Source organism: Egretta garzetta, unplaced genomic scaffold, assembly GCF_000687185.1.
Source record: "Egretta garzetta isolate BGI_Z169 unplaced genomic scaffold, ASM68718v1 scaffold377, whole genome shotgun sequence".
In the NCBI taxonomy this organism is placed as follows: Eukaryota; Metazoa; Chordata; class Aves; order Pelecaniformes; family Ardeidae; genus Egretta; species Egretta garzetta.
The window spans coordinates 4,314-19,903 of record NW_009260339.1 but is presented as its reverse complement, the minus strand read 5'-3'; the positions used below and the strand labels follow the sequence as shown (position 1 = coordinate 19,903).

Genomic DNA, 15,590 nt, shown 5'->3' with positions numbered 1-15,590 from the left:
CTCTCCACAGATTTCCTATGCTCCTTCCAAAGTCACAATATTTTAATTGATATTTCTTGTGAGAATTCAACAGGTGCAACATAAATCCCACGGATTGTGCTGAATCCCACAAAACCTTGACTTTCATTTTGGAAAGGCGGGGGGGAGGGAGAAGAGGAATTTTCTTGCTCTTTGGGTTTTTAGCCTTGAGCTACATGAGACAGAAAAAATGTTGTGTTTTTTTATGGTTTTTTTTTATGGCAGCTCAAAGTGCTGCCAGATTAAAATAAGTAGCTATTCATCTTACTTTTCTGAAAGGATGATTAACTCGTTGAGAAAATCTCATTAACTCTAACAATACATTCAATTATAGCAGAAGTACAGTAGGGACAAACTGGGCTTTTCCTTATGCGTCCTGGAGCGGGGGGCAAAAGCTCCTGCATCCATTTCTGCCCCTTCAGACATACTCAGCAAAGCAGATGGGACAGCAGCAGTGGCAGGAAGAGAACCTCTGGATTTATGGATACACACTAGCACCCTGTTAAAAACAGTTAACAGACCCATTCTACCATGGTTTTAGTTACGAGGTGAGAGGTACTAGTGGTAATGAAGGCAGATGCCACAGCATTTGATTTCTTTAACATTAAGTCATGATGTATCTCCTCTTGGTTTATTCTCTACTTGACCAATGGCTCAATATCTTCAGGGCTCCACATGCTACACAGATAAACAACAAGCAGATAGGGAGGCAGATGCTGGAAATAAAGACAGACTTCCACTTCTTTTTTTTGCAATTGTCCGTGTAGAATATTTCTCTAAGAAAATTCCTGATAAGGTTTCTGTTAGAGGGTTTGGAGGGTTTTATGGTCTTGTATAAAAAAAGTTGTATAAAATGTTCATTCACTCCAAAACTTCAGACCACCTAAGAGGACCATATTTCCAGCATTTAGAAAGTGAGCGAGCTGATAACCCGCAAATCTATGTGTTCTTCTCCACACTCCCGTACCCATTTCTCTGCTCTTTTACCTGATCTGGAGTTTGGTTTAAGTGCCTGGAACAGGTCCTGCACTGATGCCGGGCTAGTCTGATAGTCGCCTAGAGGAAGGAACAGAGGTCCGTCTGCTGACAGATGACGATCAACTGATGGATGAGGTTTACACCTTTCGGAAAAAAGCTTTTTTTCTTTTAAAATTAATACTAATGCTCAGCACCACAACAGCAGCGACAATAAAGCTTCTGGTAGTAGTAATGTTATGCTAACATTGACAACAGTAACACAGAATTTTACTGAGAACACACTGATGATCTTTAAATCCTATAATACTAATTTCACTCTAGCACAGCGAAACATGTGACCTTTAAAGCAGAAATAACAAACTAGGGAGAAGGGACAATCCCTCCATTCCTTCTGTTATACGTACCAAAGGGGAAGAAATGGCGCTTTTTTTTTCCCCACAGAAAATGTGAAATTTATCGCTGAGGATGAAAAGTTGAAATGTTGAAATTTTTTGTAAATAAAAACCTAAAGCAACCCAAATCACAAAATATGGATCAACACAAGCAAAACACTTACCTTACTCCTCCTTGGTGCCTTTTATCGATACCTTGGTTTAAAAGCAGAATGAAAAAAATTGCATTAAAATAAAAAACCTTAAAATATATGCTTAGGTGTTTAAATGCATTATTCTGACTTTCTAAACATTTTTTCCTGATTTTTAAACAAAAAAATTGATGAAAATGGATGTTCTCCAACAGATGGTACATGTTTATGAATCCAGAATTTTTGACAAAAAGATAATTTGGGGGAAATTCCTCCTTGATTCTAAGTCATCTTTGCCCTCCTCTAAAAGCCCAAGGAACTCTGACACCTGGTAGTTTCTCTCTAGCCCTGAGATGGGATGGATACACCTGAGTTTGGAAGGGCTGGTGACAGTAAAGCCCTGCTCTGAGCAGCAGGAGAAAGACCAGCTCTTCTCCAGAGGGAATTGCTGTGAGATGTTCTGCCGAGTGACTGAGGGGATGTAGGGGGGGTCCAAAGAGAGTGGGACCAGGCACATCCCTCATTTCCCCCTAGCAAAGCAGGTTTATCTGCATTTATAAAGAACACAAAGCCGAGAGAATGTTACCTGCAGTTTAACTAGGGAGTAAGTGGAAAGTTTAGATAAAAGTCTTTCAAGGAAAAATTATGAGCTGAATTACAGTAGAAACAGTTGCTATATGGATAAGGCAAAATATTTGACAAGGAAAACATCTCTGAGAAGAAAGCACAAGGGTAGAGCTATTATAGCCTCTGAGGCCTTTTCCCTCAGACTTCTTATTTTATAACATATTTCTAAAACACAACACCCACAACTGTTTTTCTTCATCTATCAAAGCATAAAATTGCCAGTCCTTTGACCTAACTTAAATGAAGGAAGTAGCAATGTTAGGTTTAATTAAAAACAGCAAATATTTATACAGCTGTCCCTGGTTTCACAGCACAGAAATAGGTTTAGCATAAAATCTTACAGTTTTAAATCCTCTGGGAACCATATACAAAAACATATAGGATCCTTCTGGTTGACTTGCCAAAGCCAGAAATGCTTTTTTTTGGAGTTATTTCAGGTGGGGCTCATTCAGCCTTCCCGTTTCCAACCCACTGTTTTCCTACTTGAGATTTTTTTTTTTTTTTTAATTTTTTCCGTGCTCCAAACACGGTACTGTCAGCTTGACAGATTTGGATGCATTTGATGCATTTTGGGGTTGTGAATAATAATAAGAACAGTAAGAAAACTGAGGGTAGGCTGAGAAGTTTTGACTTAGCAGCAGACCTAGCTTTTTTGGTAGAAATCCTGACAGCTGGACCCAGCTGGGCGTTTCCAGGGGTCCCTGCCTCTTGGTGTGGGTGCCACTGGGAAGCGCCTGACGTGGGATGCAGAAGCATCAACCAGATCCGTACTGAACAAGCCCGAAACTGGGATGGGTTTGAAACGAAAGGTTTCACTCCTAACCCTTGCTCTCCTTTCAAATTACCCATCGAAACACATTGTAAAATCCTCCAGCACCGAGCTTTATAATGCAGCCTCTGGAGGGCTGACTCCACGCACATCCCACCCCCTTGAACAGGCCAGCCTTGGCAAGCCCGCTCCCAGCAGGGACCATGAGAGGATTTACACTGCCTGGTGCAAAAGGCTCAGTGACCCTGAGCCCTGCAGCCACCTGCCTGTCCCTCCTGGCCACGGGTAGGTTTCAACCTGCCAAGCACCGAGCTTTATAATGCAGCCTCTGGAGGGCTGACTCCACGCACATCCCACCCCCTTGAACAGGCCAGCCTTGGCAAGCCCGCTCCCAGCAGGGACCATGAGAGGATTTACACTGCCTGGTGCAAAAGGCTCAGTGACCCTGAGCCCTGCACCCACCTGCCTGTCCCTCCTGGCCACGGGTAGGTTTCAACCTGCCAAAGCCAGCCCGGGGGGGCTGGAGGGGTGGGTGGAGCGGGTGGCCACCCACCACGGGGCCAGAGATAAGAGGGAAGAGGGAGGGAAGGGGCCAAACTGTGTTTAAAAAGCCGCACCCGGGTCTGGAGCGGGAAAGGAGGTGCAAAGGCTGATGGCTGGTCTTGCCTCTCTGCTTGTGTCCGTCGGGCACCAGGCAGGGGCTCTCCGCACCCTCCGGGCTGCTGCAGCCCCCCATCCTCCCCGCAGCCCCCTGCAGCCTTCCCACACCCAAGCCTTCAGCGTCAGCAGGTCTGGCCCAGCTTGGCACAGCCTGGGAGAGGAGACGGAGGTGTCTGAGCCTGGTGGGGCTCAGGACCTGGAGGAAGAGAGAAAAGCCCCAGGGAAAAGCCCTAAGGAAGGAGAAGAGAGTGGAGAACTATCTCCTCTCAGCCCAGGTGGGCCCAGGCCAGGGCTGGCGAGGCGAGAGACGCTTCGAGAGATGGCTCTGCGCAGCAAGATGTCCCGACTAGTGGAGGCGACTTCCCGGCTTGTACAAGTAGAACAGACTCTCCTGCTCCCTCTCCTACAGCAGCATCCTCTTCCTCTCCACCCAAAAGTAAGTAAGAGACAGAAGTATACTTATCTCGTCTTGGGCTTTTGGCAAGAAGGGCAGTGGACTGCACCCATAATTGCATGCGCTGGGTCTTGCCATGTGGACTGGAAGAGTTTCATTTACATTAATTTTCAGTTAAGTAATTTAAGCCTACAGCCTGCAAAACAGAAAGCTACTGACAATTCAATGTAGTTGCATCACAGGGGTTCAGGGGATAATAACACTTTTTGGCAGAATGAAGGCTTACTGACATGCTGAGTAGCCTGGAAAGATTATTTAGAGCTTTTTCAGAAGCCAGGTTTATATGTCTAAATTTCTATGAATGCACATAAAGTCTTAAACTAGAAAGCTATTCTCCAGTTCTAAAAGAGCCAAAAGACAACACAAGATGCAGCGAGGACCGGTAACCTGCAAGTGAAACACGACTGAACCACAGAGCCCACAGCTGTTCCATATTGACACACTATATATCCAGCATATGAGACCCAGTGAACATACACCTGAAAAAATCCTCAATTTTCTGATAAATACAATGGTTATGCATATTACCCCAGGAAGAAGGCTAAGAAAAAAAACTAGGTATGGGCTGGCAATTCATGGGTTTAGCTGTTGGAGTCCAGTATGTCTCCCACATCTTGTTTCAAGTCAGTTTACTTTGGCATTGCCCAAAAGGTCTTTACCTTATGATGAGTCTTGGGTGTTGGGTGTACCATGTGGAACAAGATGGGAGTTCTTAGCCAATGTTTAGTACCAAAGGTGCATACCACAGAAACCCCAGTAGTAGTAGACACCAATTGCTGGGCCAACTGAGCTAGAACTAGAATCTGCTCTTTTACTTTTATGCCAACCTTCCCAGCACAGACCAGCACAGTGTCGAAGCTGGGGGATACTGAAGCAGCAAAGATGTAACCACTTAAGGTCTCATCTGGTGGGTAGATATTTGTGAAAAAAAAATTTCTGGTTTCTCAGTATTTTGGTGATGAATTTGAGATATTGCAAGATACTGTCTTCACACATGCTCGATCAATATACTGAGTCCAGCTGGCTTTGTGATTGTTCACAATTTGTTAAAAATCAAGTTATCTCAAGTCAAGATACCACTCACTCATAAACTCAGTCACCAAGAATCAGAAGCAACCTTTGAACACTTGGGTCCAAACGTTTTCCAGGAATATCCATCTAAGAGTCCACTAGGAATAAATACACCTAGAGATGGAAGGGGTGATGTTGGAAGCTATGCATGATGTAAAAAAAGTGTGTTAAAAATCAGATGAAATTGTTAGACCTTATTCTTCAAAAATGAGAGTACAGTGACAGGTTGGACTTCTGCAATACCAATTTTCCAGTGAGACTTCTACATTGCTCGTAATTTAAAATAAACAAGGCTAATGACATTTTTTTTTTGTACAAACAAATGCTATCTTGATGAAATACAGCCACCTCAAAGAAGGTTTTATTTTATTCCTCATCTTTCCCAGAACTGCTTTAATATCTACTTGTATGAAAGCATGTGTTTGGATACCACTGGGAATACAGTTTACTTTGGATTCTGATTTTTCTATTCTACTTGAAGCTAAGTTAGGTCATTTTTTCACTGAAAACCCATTATCATGACCTGTTGAGCTCTGGGACTTTCCACCCTTCCCTTCTAAAATGAGGTTACATAAATTCTGCATTAGGATTCCTCAGACCCTGCATCACGGATAACCGACCCCTTTAATTGTGAGTAGTTTCACTGCTGCAGATTTGATTTTTAAGTAAATTGGATTCCAAGGGATCCATTTATATTATAACCTGTTCATAAATTCAGATGAATAAGCCCTTGAAAGTAAGCTCTAAGCCAAGGAGTTGGCCAAAGTCCCTTCAGAATGTCAGCCCTTGGTATCATGTCCTTCCACTTACTGTTTTTGAAGGAAAGCTCTGGGTTTATGTCTCAGAGACACTGACTCATGCCAGTAGTCAGTATTTGATACTTCTCATTTACTGCCATGGTGATGTCTCTTTCAGTTCCTTCTTGACAATCCTGACTTCCCTGTCTTCCATTTGTTTTGGGGTTGTTCTGTGTTTTCCTTTTATTGGTTTATGGTATCAGTATTGGTTTATCAGCTGAACTGGTTCAAAAAATCACTCTGTAAAATGGTCCCAAAACACATAGACACAGGCTTGAAGCAAAAATTGATTCAAGGAATGGGAAGGACAACACTGAAACAGCCCATCTCCTGCAGGTACTGGCAACAATGCTTTCTGCTGCGCCCCAGTGCCCGTTAGACAGTGCTAGTCCTCAGCAATTAAAAGGTGGGTGTTAATTTCTGATGAAAAGCGACACCCTCCCAAGAATTTGGAGCAAACCCTTTGCTAGCGACAGCAAATGCGTTGTTACTGATTTTGCCTGCAGTACGACCACGAAGAGACTGCTTAGCCAAAGGGTCTGTGTGAAGATGGGGAAGGGTGAGGGACTTCTTTCCCCTGTCCTGGGACCCAGGGGACCACATCACCCCGCTGCCTGACCCGCTGTTTACTGGCATCGCACCCACAAGCAAACTCCTCGCGCCTTCTGCCTCCACAAAGACGCCCTGTAATAATGTCCGCGTTTTCTCTCTCCCGTAATTACACACTGCCAAAGTGAACAGAACGGCCTATTTTTTTTATTTTTTTTTTTAATAGAGATTCTGTATTTTAAGCAGCAATGTGAATGCATTTGAAAAGGAAAAATATGAGGTATAAAAGCTTCCCGAAATAGCAGCGTGCGGCTTGCCCTGGCTGTGCTCAGGTGCAGCTATGCATTACCCCAGCTTTCTGATAACATCCTGTCTCCTGCGCTGAAGTTACCGAGGGGTCAGGAGGACGGTACTAAATCAGAAATGTGTAGCAGATTGGACTGGGCCAATCTCAACGGCAGCCAGCAGGGAATGGAATATAAATCACGCTAAGAAGTTAAAATAGCCATCCCATTTGCAAAACAGTCATGGTATTTTCTTTAAGGGGGAAAAGAAAATAGTGTCCTTAAAAGGTGCCAGATTGGCAGGGTGGGATAATAAAAAAACTTCTGACTGTGCAAGTTTCTCCTGCCCCTGTGCTACGGTGCCGCTGCTCTGCCTGGTGCTGAGGAAGAAGGTCGGGGTGGCAGGCTCGGCGCTTCTAGCCAAAAGGGGCAGCATCAGCAGACGTGAACATCCACGTGTAGTCCCCTTGCCCTGGATCTCCTGTCAGGGTGAAACAGTGCAGTTGCTGTGAACAGAGCGCTTTGGCTGGAACTCAGGATAAAAAAGAGAGTTTATGACCTTTGGAAGAAGGGGCAGGCAACTCAGAAGGACCACAAGGATGTCATGAGGTTATGCAGGGAGAAAATTAGAAGGGCCAAAACCCAACTAGAACTTAACCTGGCTGCTGCCATTAAAGACAATCAGAAATATTTCTGTAAATACATTAGCAACATAAGGAGGGCTAAGAAGAATCTCCATCCTTTACAGGATGCAGGGGGAAACATAGTGACAAAGGATGACAAAAAGGTTGAGAGGTACCTAATGCCTTCTTTGCCGAGGTCTTTAATAGTCTGACCTCAGTGCTGGGGAGGGTTATGGAGCAGATCATCTTGAGTGCCATCACTCGGCATGTACAGGACAACCAGGTGATCAGGCCCAGTTGGCATGAGATTATGAAAGGCAGGTCCTGCTTGATTAACCTGATCTCCTTCTATGAGAAGGTGACCCGCTTAGTGGATGAGGGAAAGGCTGTAGGTGTTGTCTACCTAGACTCTAGTAAAGCCTTTGGCACAGCATTCTCATGGAGAAACTGGCTGCTCATGACTTGGACGGGTGTACTGTTTGCTGGGTAAAAAACTATCTGGATGGCCAGGGCCAAAGAGTTGTGGTGAAAGGAGTTAAACCCAGTTGCTGACCAGTCACAAGCGGTGTTTCCCAGGATTCAGTGTTGGGGCCAGTTCTGTTTAATGTCTTTATCAATGATCTGGACAAGGGGATCAAGTGCACCCTCAGTAAGTTTGCAGATAACACCAAGTTGGGTGAGAGTGTTGATCTGCTTGAGGGTAGAAAGGCTCTACAGAGGGACCTGGACAGGCTGGATTGATGAGCTGAAGCCAATTGCATGAGGCTCAACAAGGCCAAGTCCCGGGTCCTGCACCTGGGTCACAACAACCCCATGCAATGCTACAGGCTTGGGGATGAGTGGCTGGAAAGCTGCCCAGTAGAAAAGGACCTGCAGGTGTTGGTCGATAGCCGACTAAATGAGCCAGCAGTGTGCCTAGGTGGCCAAGAAGGCCAACAGCATCCTGGCTTGTATCAGTGGCCAGCAGGAGTACGGAAGTGATCGTGCCCCCGGTGAGGCCGCACGTTGAATACTGTTTTCAGTTTTGGGCCCCTCACTACAAGAAAGACACTGAGGCACTGGAGTGTGTTCAGAGAGGGGCAGCGAAGCTGGTGAAGGGTCTGGAGCACAAGTCTGCTGAGGAGTGGCTGAGGCAACTGGGGTTGTTTAGCCTGGAGAAGAGGAGGTTGACATAAGGTCTCTACAACTGCCTGAAAAGCGGTTGTAGTGAGGTGGGTGTTGGTCTCTTCTCCCAAGTAACAAGCAATAGGACAAGAGGAAATGGCCTCAAGTTGCGCCACAGGAGGTTTAGATTGGATATTAGGAAATATTTCTTCACTGAAAGGGTTGTCAAGCATTGAAATGGGCTGCCTAGGGAAGTGGTTGAGTCACCATCCCTGGATTTAAAAGACATTAGATGTTGCACTTAGGGACACGGTTTAGTGGTGGAATGGCACTGCTAGATTGCTGGACTTGATAATCTTAAAGGTCTTTTCCAACCTAAACGATTCTAAGATTCTATGATTCTATTCTAAATCAGCCTGGTGGCATTTAATTTGTATCAAGAGTGAGTCATCACTGGGACTCAAGTGATGCCATGAAGGCAGCCCTGCTAGGCTTCCTGCAGGCAGGCAGGCAGGGGGAACAGTGCATTGTCCCTGCTAAGCCTACCCACAGTGATGCCAGTCACAGCCTTTGTTTTCCTGCTATATTGAGACCCATCCTTGGGGAACAAAACAGAAATCGCAAGTTCATTGCAGGCCAGAAAACAGCACAGTATCAGTCATCGTTGACCCCGGTCACAGGTGAACCGAAGACCTGGAGATGTCCTGCTCCTCAGGAGAAGAGCAGCGAGGGTTGGTGCAGCCAGGCATCTCTGCCAGCTGCTCAGCCCAGCATAAACCCAGGGCTCTTCACCCAGGGGATTTGCACATTTTGGGGGAGGAATATGGAACGGGTGTCTGTTGCTAGATGACATTTCTAATGGTAGTTAATAAGCTTGTTTTCTGGTTGCTGATTTCCTGACACAAATCAGAGATTGGTTCTCAGTACCAAAGTGACTCTTTCTTCCTTATGCGAGAGATCTGAAGACTGATTCATAAATAATGGCTTAGGGGTGACGGAAACGAGATAAATTGCTTTCATTAGAATTCGCATAAAACAGCAGCAGAGTCCCTGCTTGCCACCACAGATTGAACAAATGTGCCAGCGTGCACGTTTTTCATTTTGCAGCCACTGATATTATGAAGTTGTTCCTGGACCTAATAGCTTTGAATGTTCATTTTTTAAAGTAATTAATATGAAGAGTGATCCTGGAAAAAATTGCCTCACCCTTCATAAAGTTATTTGCAAGCTGTAGGCATCAATACTCGTTTGTGTGGATATTTTTTTAAATACTGACAAATGGACAATTTGAAGTTCTTCAAGTGAGGAATTGCCTCCAAGATCTTTCTGGAAGCTCGGAGGAAATATGCTTAGGTGGTTCCATTTTATTAATATGATAGTGCTGCACCCCGCATGCATCTGCACCTGCTGTGTTAGAAAGAGGCTTTGCAGCAGCAAACCACAGAATCATAGAATCATAGAATCATAGAATGTTTTGGGTTGGAAGGGACCACTAGAGGTCATCGAGTCCAACCCCCCTGCAGTCAGCAGGGACACCGCCAACTAGATCAGGTTGCTCAGAGCCCCATCCAACCTGGCCTTGAATGTTTCCAGGGATGGGGCCTCCACTACCTCTCTGGGCAACCTGTTCCAGTGGTTTACCACCCTCATTGTAAAGAATTTTTTCCTTATATCTAGCCTAAACCTACCCCGATTTAGTTTAAAACCATTACCCCTTGTCCATTGAACAAATGTGCCAGCGTGCACGTTTTTCATTTTGCAGCCACTGATATTATGAAGTTGTTCCTGGACCTAATAGCTTTGAATGTTCATTTTTTAAAGTAATTAATATGAAGAGTGATCCTGGAAAAAATTGCCTCACCCTTCATAAAGTTATTTGCAAGCTGTAGGCATCAATACTCGTTTGTGTGGATATTTTTTTAAATACTGACAAATGGACAATTTGAAGTTCTTCAAGTGAGGAATTGCCTCCAAGATCTTTCTGGAAGCTCGGAGGAAATATGCTTAGGTGGTTCCATTTTATTAATATGATAGTGCTGCACCCCGCATGCATCTGCACCTGCTGTGTTAGAAAGAGGCTTTGCAGCAGCAAACCACAGAATGAACCTCACTAGGGGCTCGGGGGATTCTTTTTTTCACAGGAATAGTAACTTTACAAGGAATTAACAGCTCCACCATTCTCATTGGCATATGTCTTAGGAGGTGTCTTCCAAACGCAAGTGTTTTAGAAAACAGCAGGTGAGAGAGATGGATAGACTTGAGGTGGGGCTTGGTGAGAGATGGATAGACCTGAGGTGGGGCTTGTCTGCCTCGCGGAGGTTTCCCAAAGACTGAGCTGCTCAAGCTGTGCTCCCTTTAGGGTCATTGGAGAGAAAGAGGCACTCCAGATTCAGTTCATCCTATAACAGCCATCTAAGATGGGTCAGATAAACCATTCCTACTGCTCCCCGCTGACCACAACCATTTTATTCCTCCAGAAGTTGAGCTATCCTGCGTATTTATACTGGAAAAATATAAAATAGGTCAGGGGGGGTGGAGGCGCTGAGTTACCAGGAATGGACATTAGGAGCTCTGGCACTCCAGCCCCAATTCCCAGATTTTGGCCTGCCAATCATGGAGAGCATCCAGCACCTGGACCAGGGCACCACCACCGCCACTCTGCCTAGAATGGAAATTTTTTCTACTAGGGCGCATGGAGATTAAGAAAAAATGTTGAGGGTTGGCAGCAGGCTGGGATCTAAATTTTGAGCATGCTGAAGAAGAAGGCAGCTGTCTGTAAGAGGCAGCTGTCGGAATCTGTTTGATGGGTCCAGGTTGGCATCTCTGAGTAAAATAAAAGATGGAAGAAAGCAGTTCATGTCTTCTAAGGAAGCCTTTATAAAAGTGGCCTCTTCATAGACGCAAAGCAACTTGGTGGATAGTTTCAATTTTATGTTAAGGTTCAAAAATAAAAGCTGGGCCATCAGAAACATCCTGAAACTTCAGCCTACCACTGAGTGACAACTGCATGAAACAGACCCAGAGCAGTGGAAAATTTTAAGCCATAAATTAGAGAGCCTTGAAAACTAGTAGGCCATGCTGTTTTTGTTCTGGGGGAGGTTCTTTATTAACTCATCTGTCTAAACATATGGATCTTGACAAAGAAAGCTGCAGGGAGGATCTGCTCCTGTCCTGCAATTGAAAATACTTAAAATTAAATCACTGCAAATATTCCTGTTACCTTCTCTTAAATGTTGCTGTTGCTGTTGCTCTCTATCAGTTCAGCTCACAAGGGCCCTATTTCCTGAAGTTAAAATGGAAAGAATTTTAGTCTGAAACTTTTCCTTCAGTTAGTTACTGCCCACTTTTACTGAAAGGAGAGAGATAAGTCAAGCTTTTATTCTCTGTCATGTATCCTAAAGCTCCCATGTGCTAGACACCTGCAAAAGCTAGCAAAGCTAGCATGTTTACTTAGTGCAATTTATTTGACCTTTTAATATATTTGAGTAAGGATTTTATACCTAAGGCAACTTTACAGAACAGATTTGAAAGGTGACCTTCAAAGGAAACATCAAAATCGTTCTGAAAAAAGAAACTTTGGAAATATATGTGAAAAAGGCTGCTTTTCAGCTAACCTCCTGACTCAGGACTCCCTGGCTTTTCGGCACAGGGGTGTACCAGAGCAATGAGTTCACCTTGCCCACAGCAGACCCACAACTGCTATCGTACAATGCCTAAGGGCCCAAGAATGGTGTTGGATGGCTAGTTTTGATATTTCCACAACAGATGCCTTCTATTTGCTAGCTGGGGCAGCCATTCAGCGCTGGTTTTGATGTTAACCCGCATTTTAATCCTTCAACTGCAACTCCTTTTTGCTGTTACCATTATGAAGCTGGGATTGTCTAGGTGAAATGGAGTTTTTAAAACCGGTTTCTTTGTTGTTTTTCACAACAAAGGTAAAACCCGCAATAAGTCTGAACCTTCATGCCTTTAAGAATAACATTAAAACTCAATTTCCTCTCAGCTAAAAGCACAGGCTGCTACTGAAGAGTAAATACATCCAGTGAAGGAGGTGAGAGGTGCCAAAATCTGGTGTGCACCACATGCTCCGGGAGAAGGTTCCCCCAACCCCTAGCTTGCTCTGGGGCATTCATTGTGCGTGAGACCTAGCAAAAGCATCGGCTGTGACTGAGACCACATTTGCACATAAATTTTAGGATGACAGGCTGATCCTGCTGCCAGAAGAAGACGTCTTATCCCCTACACCTCCAAATGCTCATTCCCAGCACTGAGATGCTCCTCCCCTTGTGCTGACACAGCACTTTCCTAGAGCAAACCAGGCTGGGAAGCCATTGCAAGTTAAAGCTCTGCTTCTGTCATCTGCTCCTACCCCTCCTTTGGGGACAGATGGGGGTAGAGGGGAATGGTTTTTTTCAGTAGTTGTGTAAGTGTGCATAGTAGAGGTGCACCCCCTTGCAGTGCTCACAAACCTATGCTGGCCCAGCTTAACGGCAGGCAGAAGGTTGCCCCTGACATAGGCAAGGTCCTACAGCCAGTGGTGCTATAGGTCCTTAGGGGAAAACTGTCTCCACTTAGCTTTTTTTCTAAACACAGCAGGCAGGGGTTTCCATGAGCTGCAACATGTGTTGGTTTGACTGGATTAAGGAATGCATTTGCCCCATGCAGAACATTTCCCTAGCACAGGCAGGTGTTAGAACAGCACTTCTCATGCTGCAGGCCATGCAACATCTGAAAGACTGGGAATTCTTCGTCATTTGTTACGGCATGCAACCAGCAGAGCTATTGAGGTCACCTGTCTTCACTGATGATCCCAGTCATGCCACAGATGAGGGACTCTGCATGGATGTGATGCTTCAGCGAGGACTGCTGTCACAAAGTCCCCTTGGGAGCCACTGACAGCTCTCCAGAGATGCCTGGATATAACAAGGTCCTACCCTTGTCTCAGGGTAGGGCGAGTTGAATCGCTTGAGGACAGCTACAAAAGGTTTGTCTTTTTTAAAAAAAAAAATTAATTGCTGATGCCTGGGGAAGAAAGTGCCCCTTAAACGTGAGTAGGTGAACTGCTACTCAAGGCTTCCTGCCATGACAGCTTGCAGCAGTATTTAAAGGTTACACTACATGTGTCTCAAAACTGAAGATGTTTCACACTAAATAAGAGATGAACACTCATGATTAGGAAGTTTTTGCTTAGAAAATCATGCCTAGAAAACTTGGGGAGCATTATTTTTCACTCACTTCTTTTTGCTTTTGCCTTTAGGATAGCATTGAGTTTAGAAACATCTGCAGTCGTATGGCTTTACAAAGAGAGGGACAACAATTTGAGAGGGACCTACATGAAGCCCACCAGTGTTTGAAGACCATCATTGAGAAACTCATTTGTTCATTGGCAGTTTTTCCCTCAGATTCTTATATCCCAGTTCGATCTGCTCTGAGACAAATCCTGCAAAATCTCCTGGCAATGTGAAACAGCAGGCCGCTTGGCCAAGGAATGAGCAAGACCCATGAGCTGTAATGGTCCTATAAAAATAACAGATAGCTTGAAAGGTGAATCTTGGAGGTTTTACTTTAGCAGGTGTTCCTGCAAAGTACTGAATAGCCTTCTCATATCAAACTCATACCGAGGTCATGTTAATGGGAGCTGGGAACATCTCCAGAAGTTGCTCTGGAGGAACAATAATTCATTCTTAAATAATAAGGTCTCCAAATGAATACAGAAAGATGGAGGCTGAGAAGACAACCATCAGAACTCCCTCTATTTTCATCACAGCTCAGGAGACTGGGGTTTCAAGTCATTCTTTATGGAGTGGACGCTTGAGAGAGACAGAGAAAATGTAGTGCTTAAATATGGACTCTTTCCTGAGAAGGTGCACAGCCTGATTACGCTGCAAATAAAGACAGCCTGCTAAATCTTTACTGCATTTTACCATAAGAAGCCAACAAACCAATGGAAAGGCGAAGGTGCAGTATCTTCCGTTGAGAAACAAAAAAAAAAAAAAGATGAAAAATATGTGGGACCAGTGGGATCAACCACTTTAAAGCAATAAAAGGTCTTGGTAGATGATCCAGAGGAGGTGAATGGAAAGCAAAGCAAAAAAGGCATTAACACGGTGAGGCAAAGGTATTTATAAACTGAGGTGAAACGTTTGTGAAGATTGCTTTGCAGGACTTTCTCAGCCCCTGTGTCTGTGCAGCACAGAGAATAAAGCTCCGCTCTCCTACTGCCAGTGGTTTAGGTTTATGAAGTCACTTACTTCTGTCAAACAGCCGCAGCTGGAATGCTGAGAAGAGGCATTTCCCCCCCACACCCCCGCCTCTTTTTACAACAAGATTTAATGTCTGTGTGATTGCTGAGCAGGAATAACGGCTTGTAAACTTTTTTTTTTTTCCAAAGGGATAAATTAAGCTCCTTTTAACTGTGATTTGGGTAGTAGGTGAGGGAATTTTGTAGACTATGAGATAGAAAAGTATCTCTTTCCATTGGCTGGAGGAGTGAATTTCCACATGTGATTTTTTTTTTTTTTTTCTTAACGTGTGATTGTGAACATCATCATCTGAATACTTTCCGAGTGTGGCTCCACACTCTGATTGATTTGCCATATTTTATGTTCACACTTTAAATGTTACACTGGTGTCATTCTCACAGCTATAATTGAGGCTACCTCAAAACACTTATTCACCGGTTCTTAGTGTGAATGCAGACAACTGCCCTGAGTTGAAATTTTGCATGGGATGTCTCAGCTTGGAATTAATTTAGAAATGGGAAGAAAAAACCATGAAGGTCAGGCCAGCACCAGATACCTCCTTTTTGTTTTTTTTTTCTTTTAAGCATGGCTCCCTCCCTCAAGGAAAGAGGGAAAAGGGCTCCACTGGGAGCAGAACATGGTGGCGTTTGCCGAAATGTTGTGATCTCCCGGGCAATGCTGAGCATAGTGGCAGGCACCGAACAAACAGAGGGGATGCACACAAAGGTGTTATATGCATCCCTCCACAGGTATTAGTGAGCGGGTAGCTACTGTCGTTGGCACCACCCTCCAAAGCGAAGGGACAGAAGCCTGAAGAAGGCCTGTGAAATGAGTCTTTTTGGCTATTTTTCTAATGTTATCCCCTTGGAGGAGAGACACATGAGCAGCAGA

The 15,590-nt window shown here is 44.5% G+C and overlaps 1 protein-coding gene across 1 annotated transcript; it reads left to right on the top strand.

The window, feature by feature from the left end:
• Positions 1–3,567: 3,567 nt before the first annotated feature.
• DLEU7 (deleted in lymphocytic leukemia 7) lies at positions 3,568–13,921 on the top strand. Its single transcript, XM_009642625.2, has 2 exons — positions 3,568–4,011; positions 13,715–13,921. Exons 1-2 carry the CDS (start codon positions 3,568–3,570, stop codon positions 13,919–13,921), a joined length of 651 nt encoding a protein of 216 aa, XP_009640920.2.
• The last annotated feature ends 1,669 nt before the right edge of the window (positions 13,922–15,590 follow it).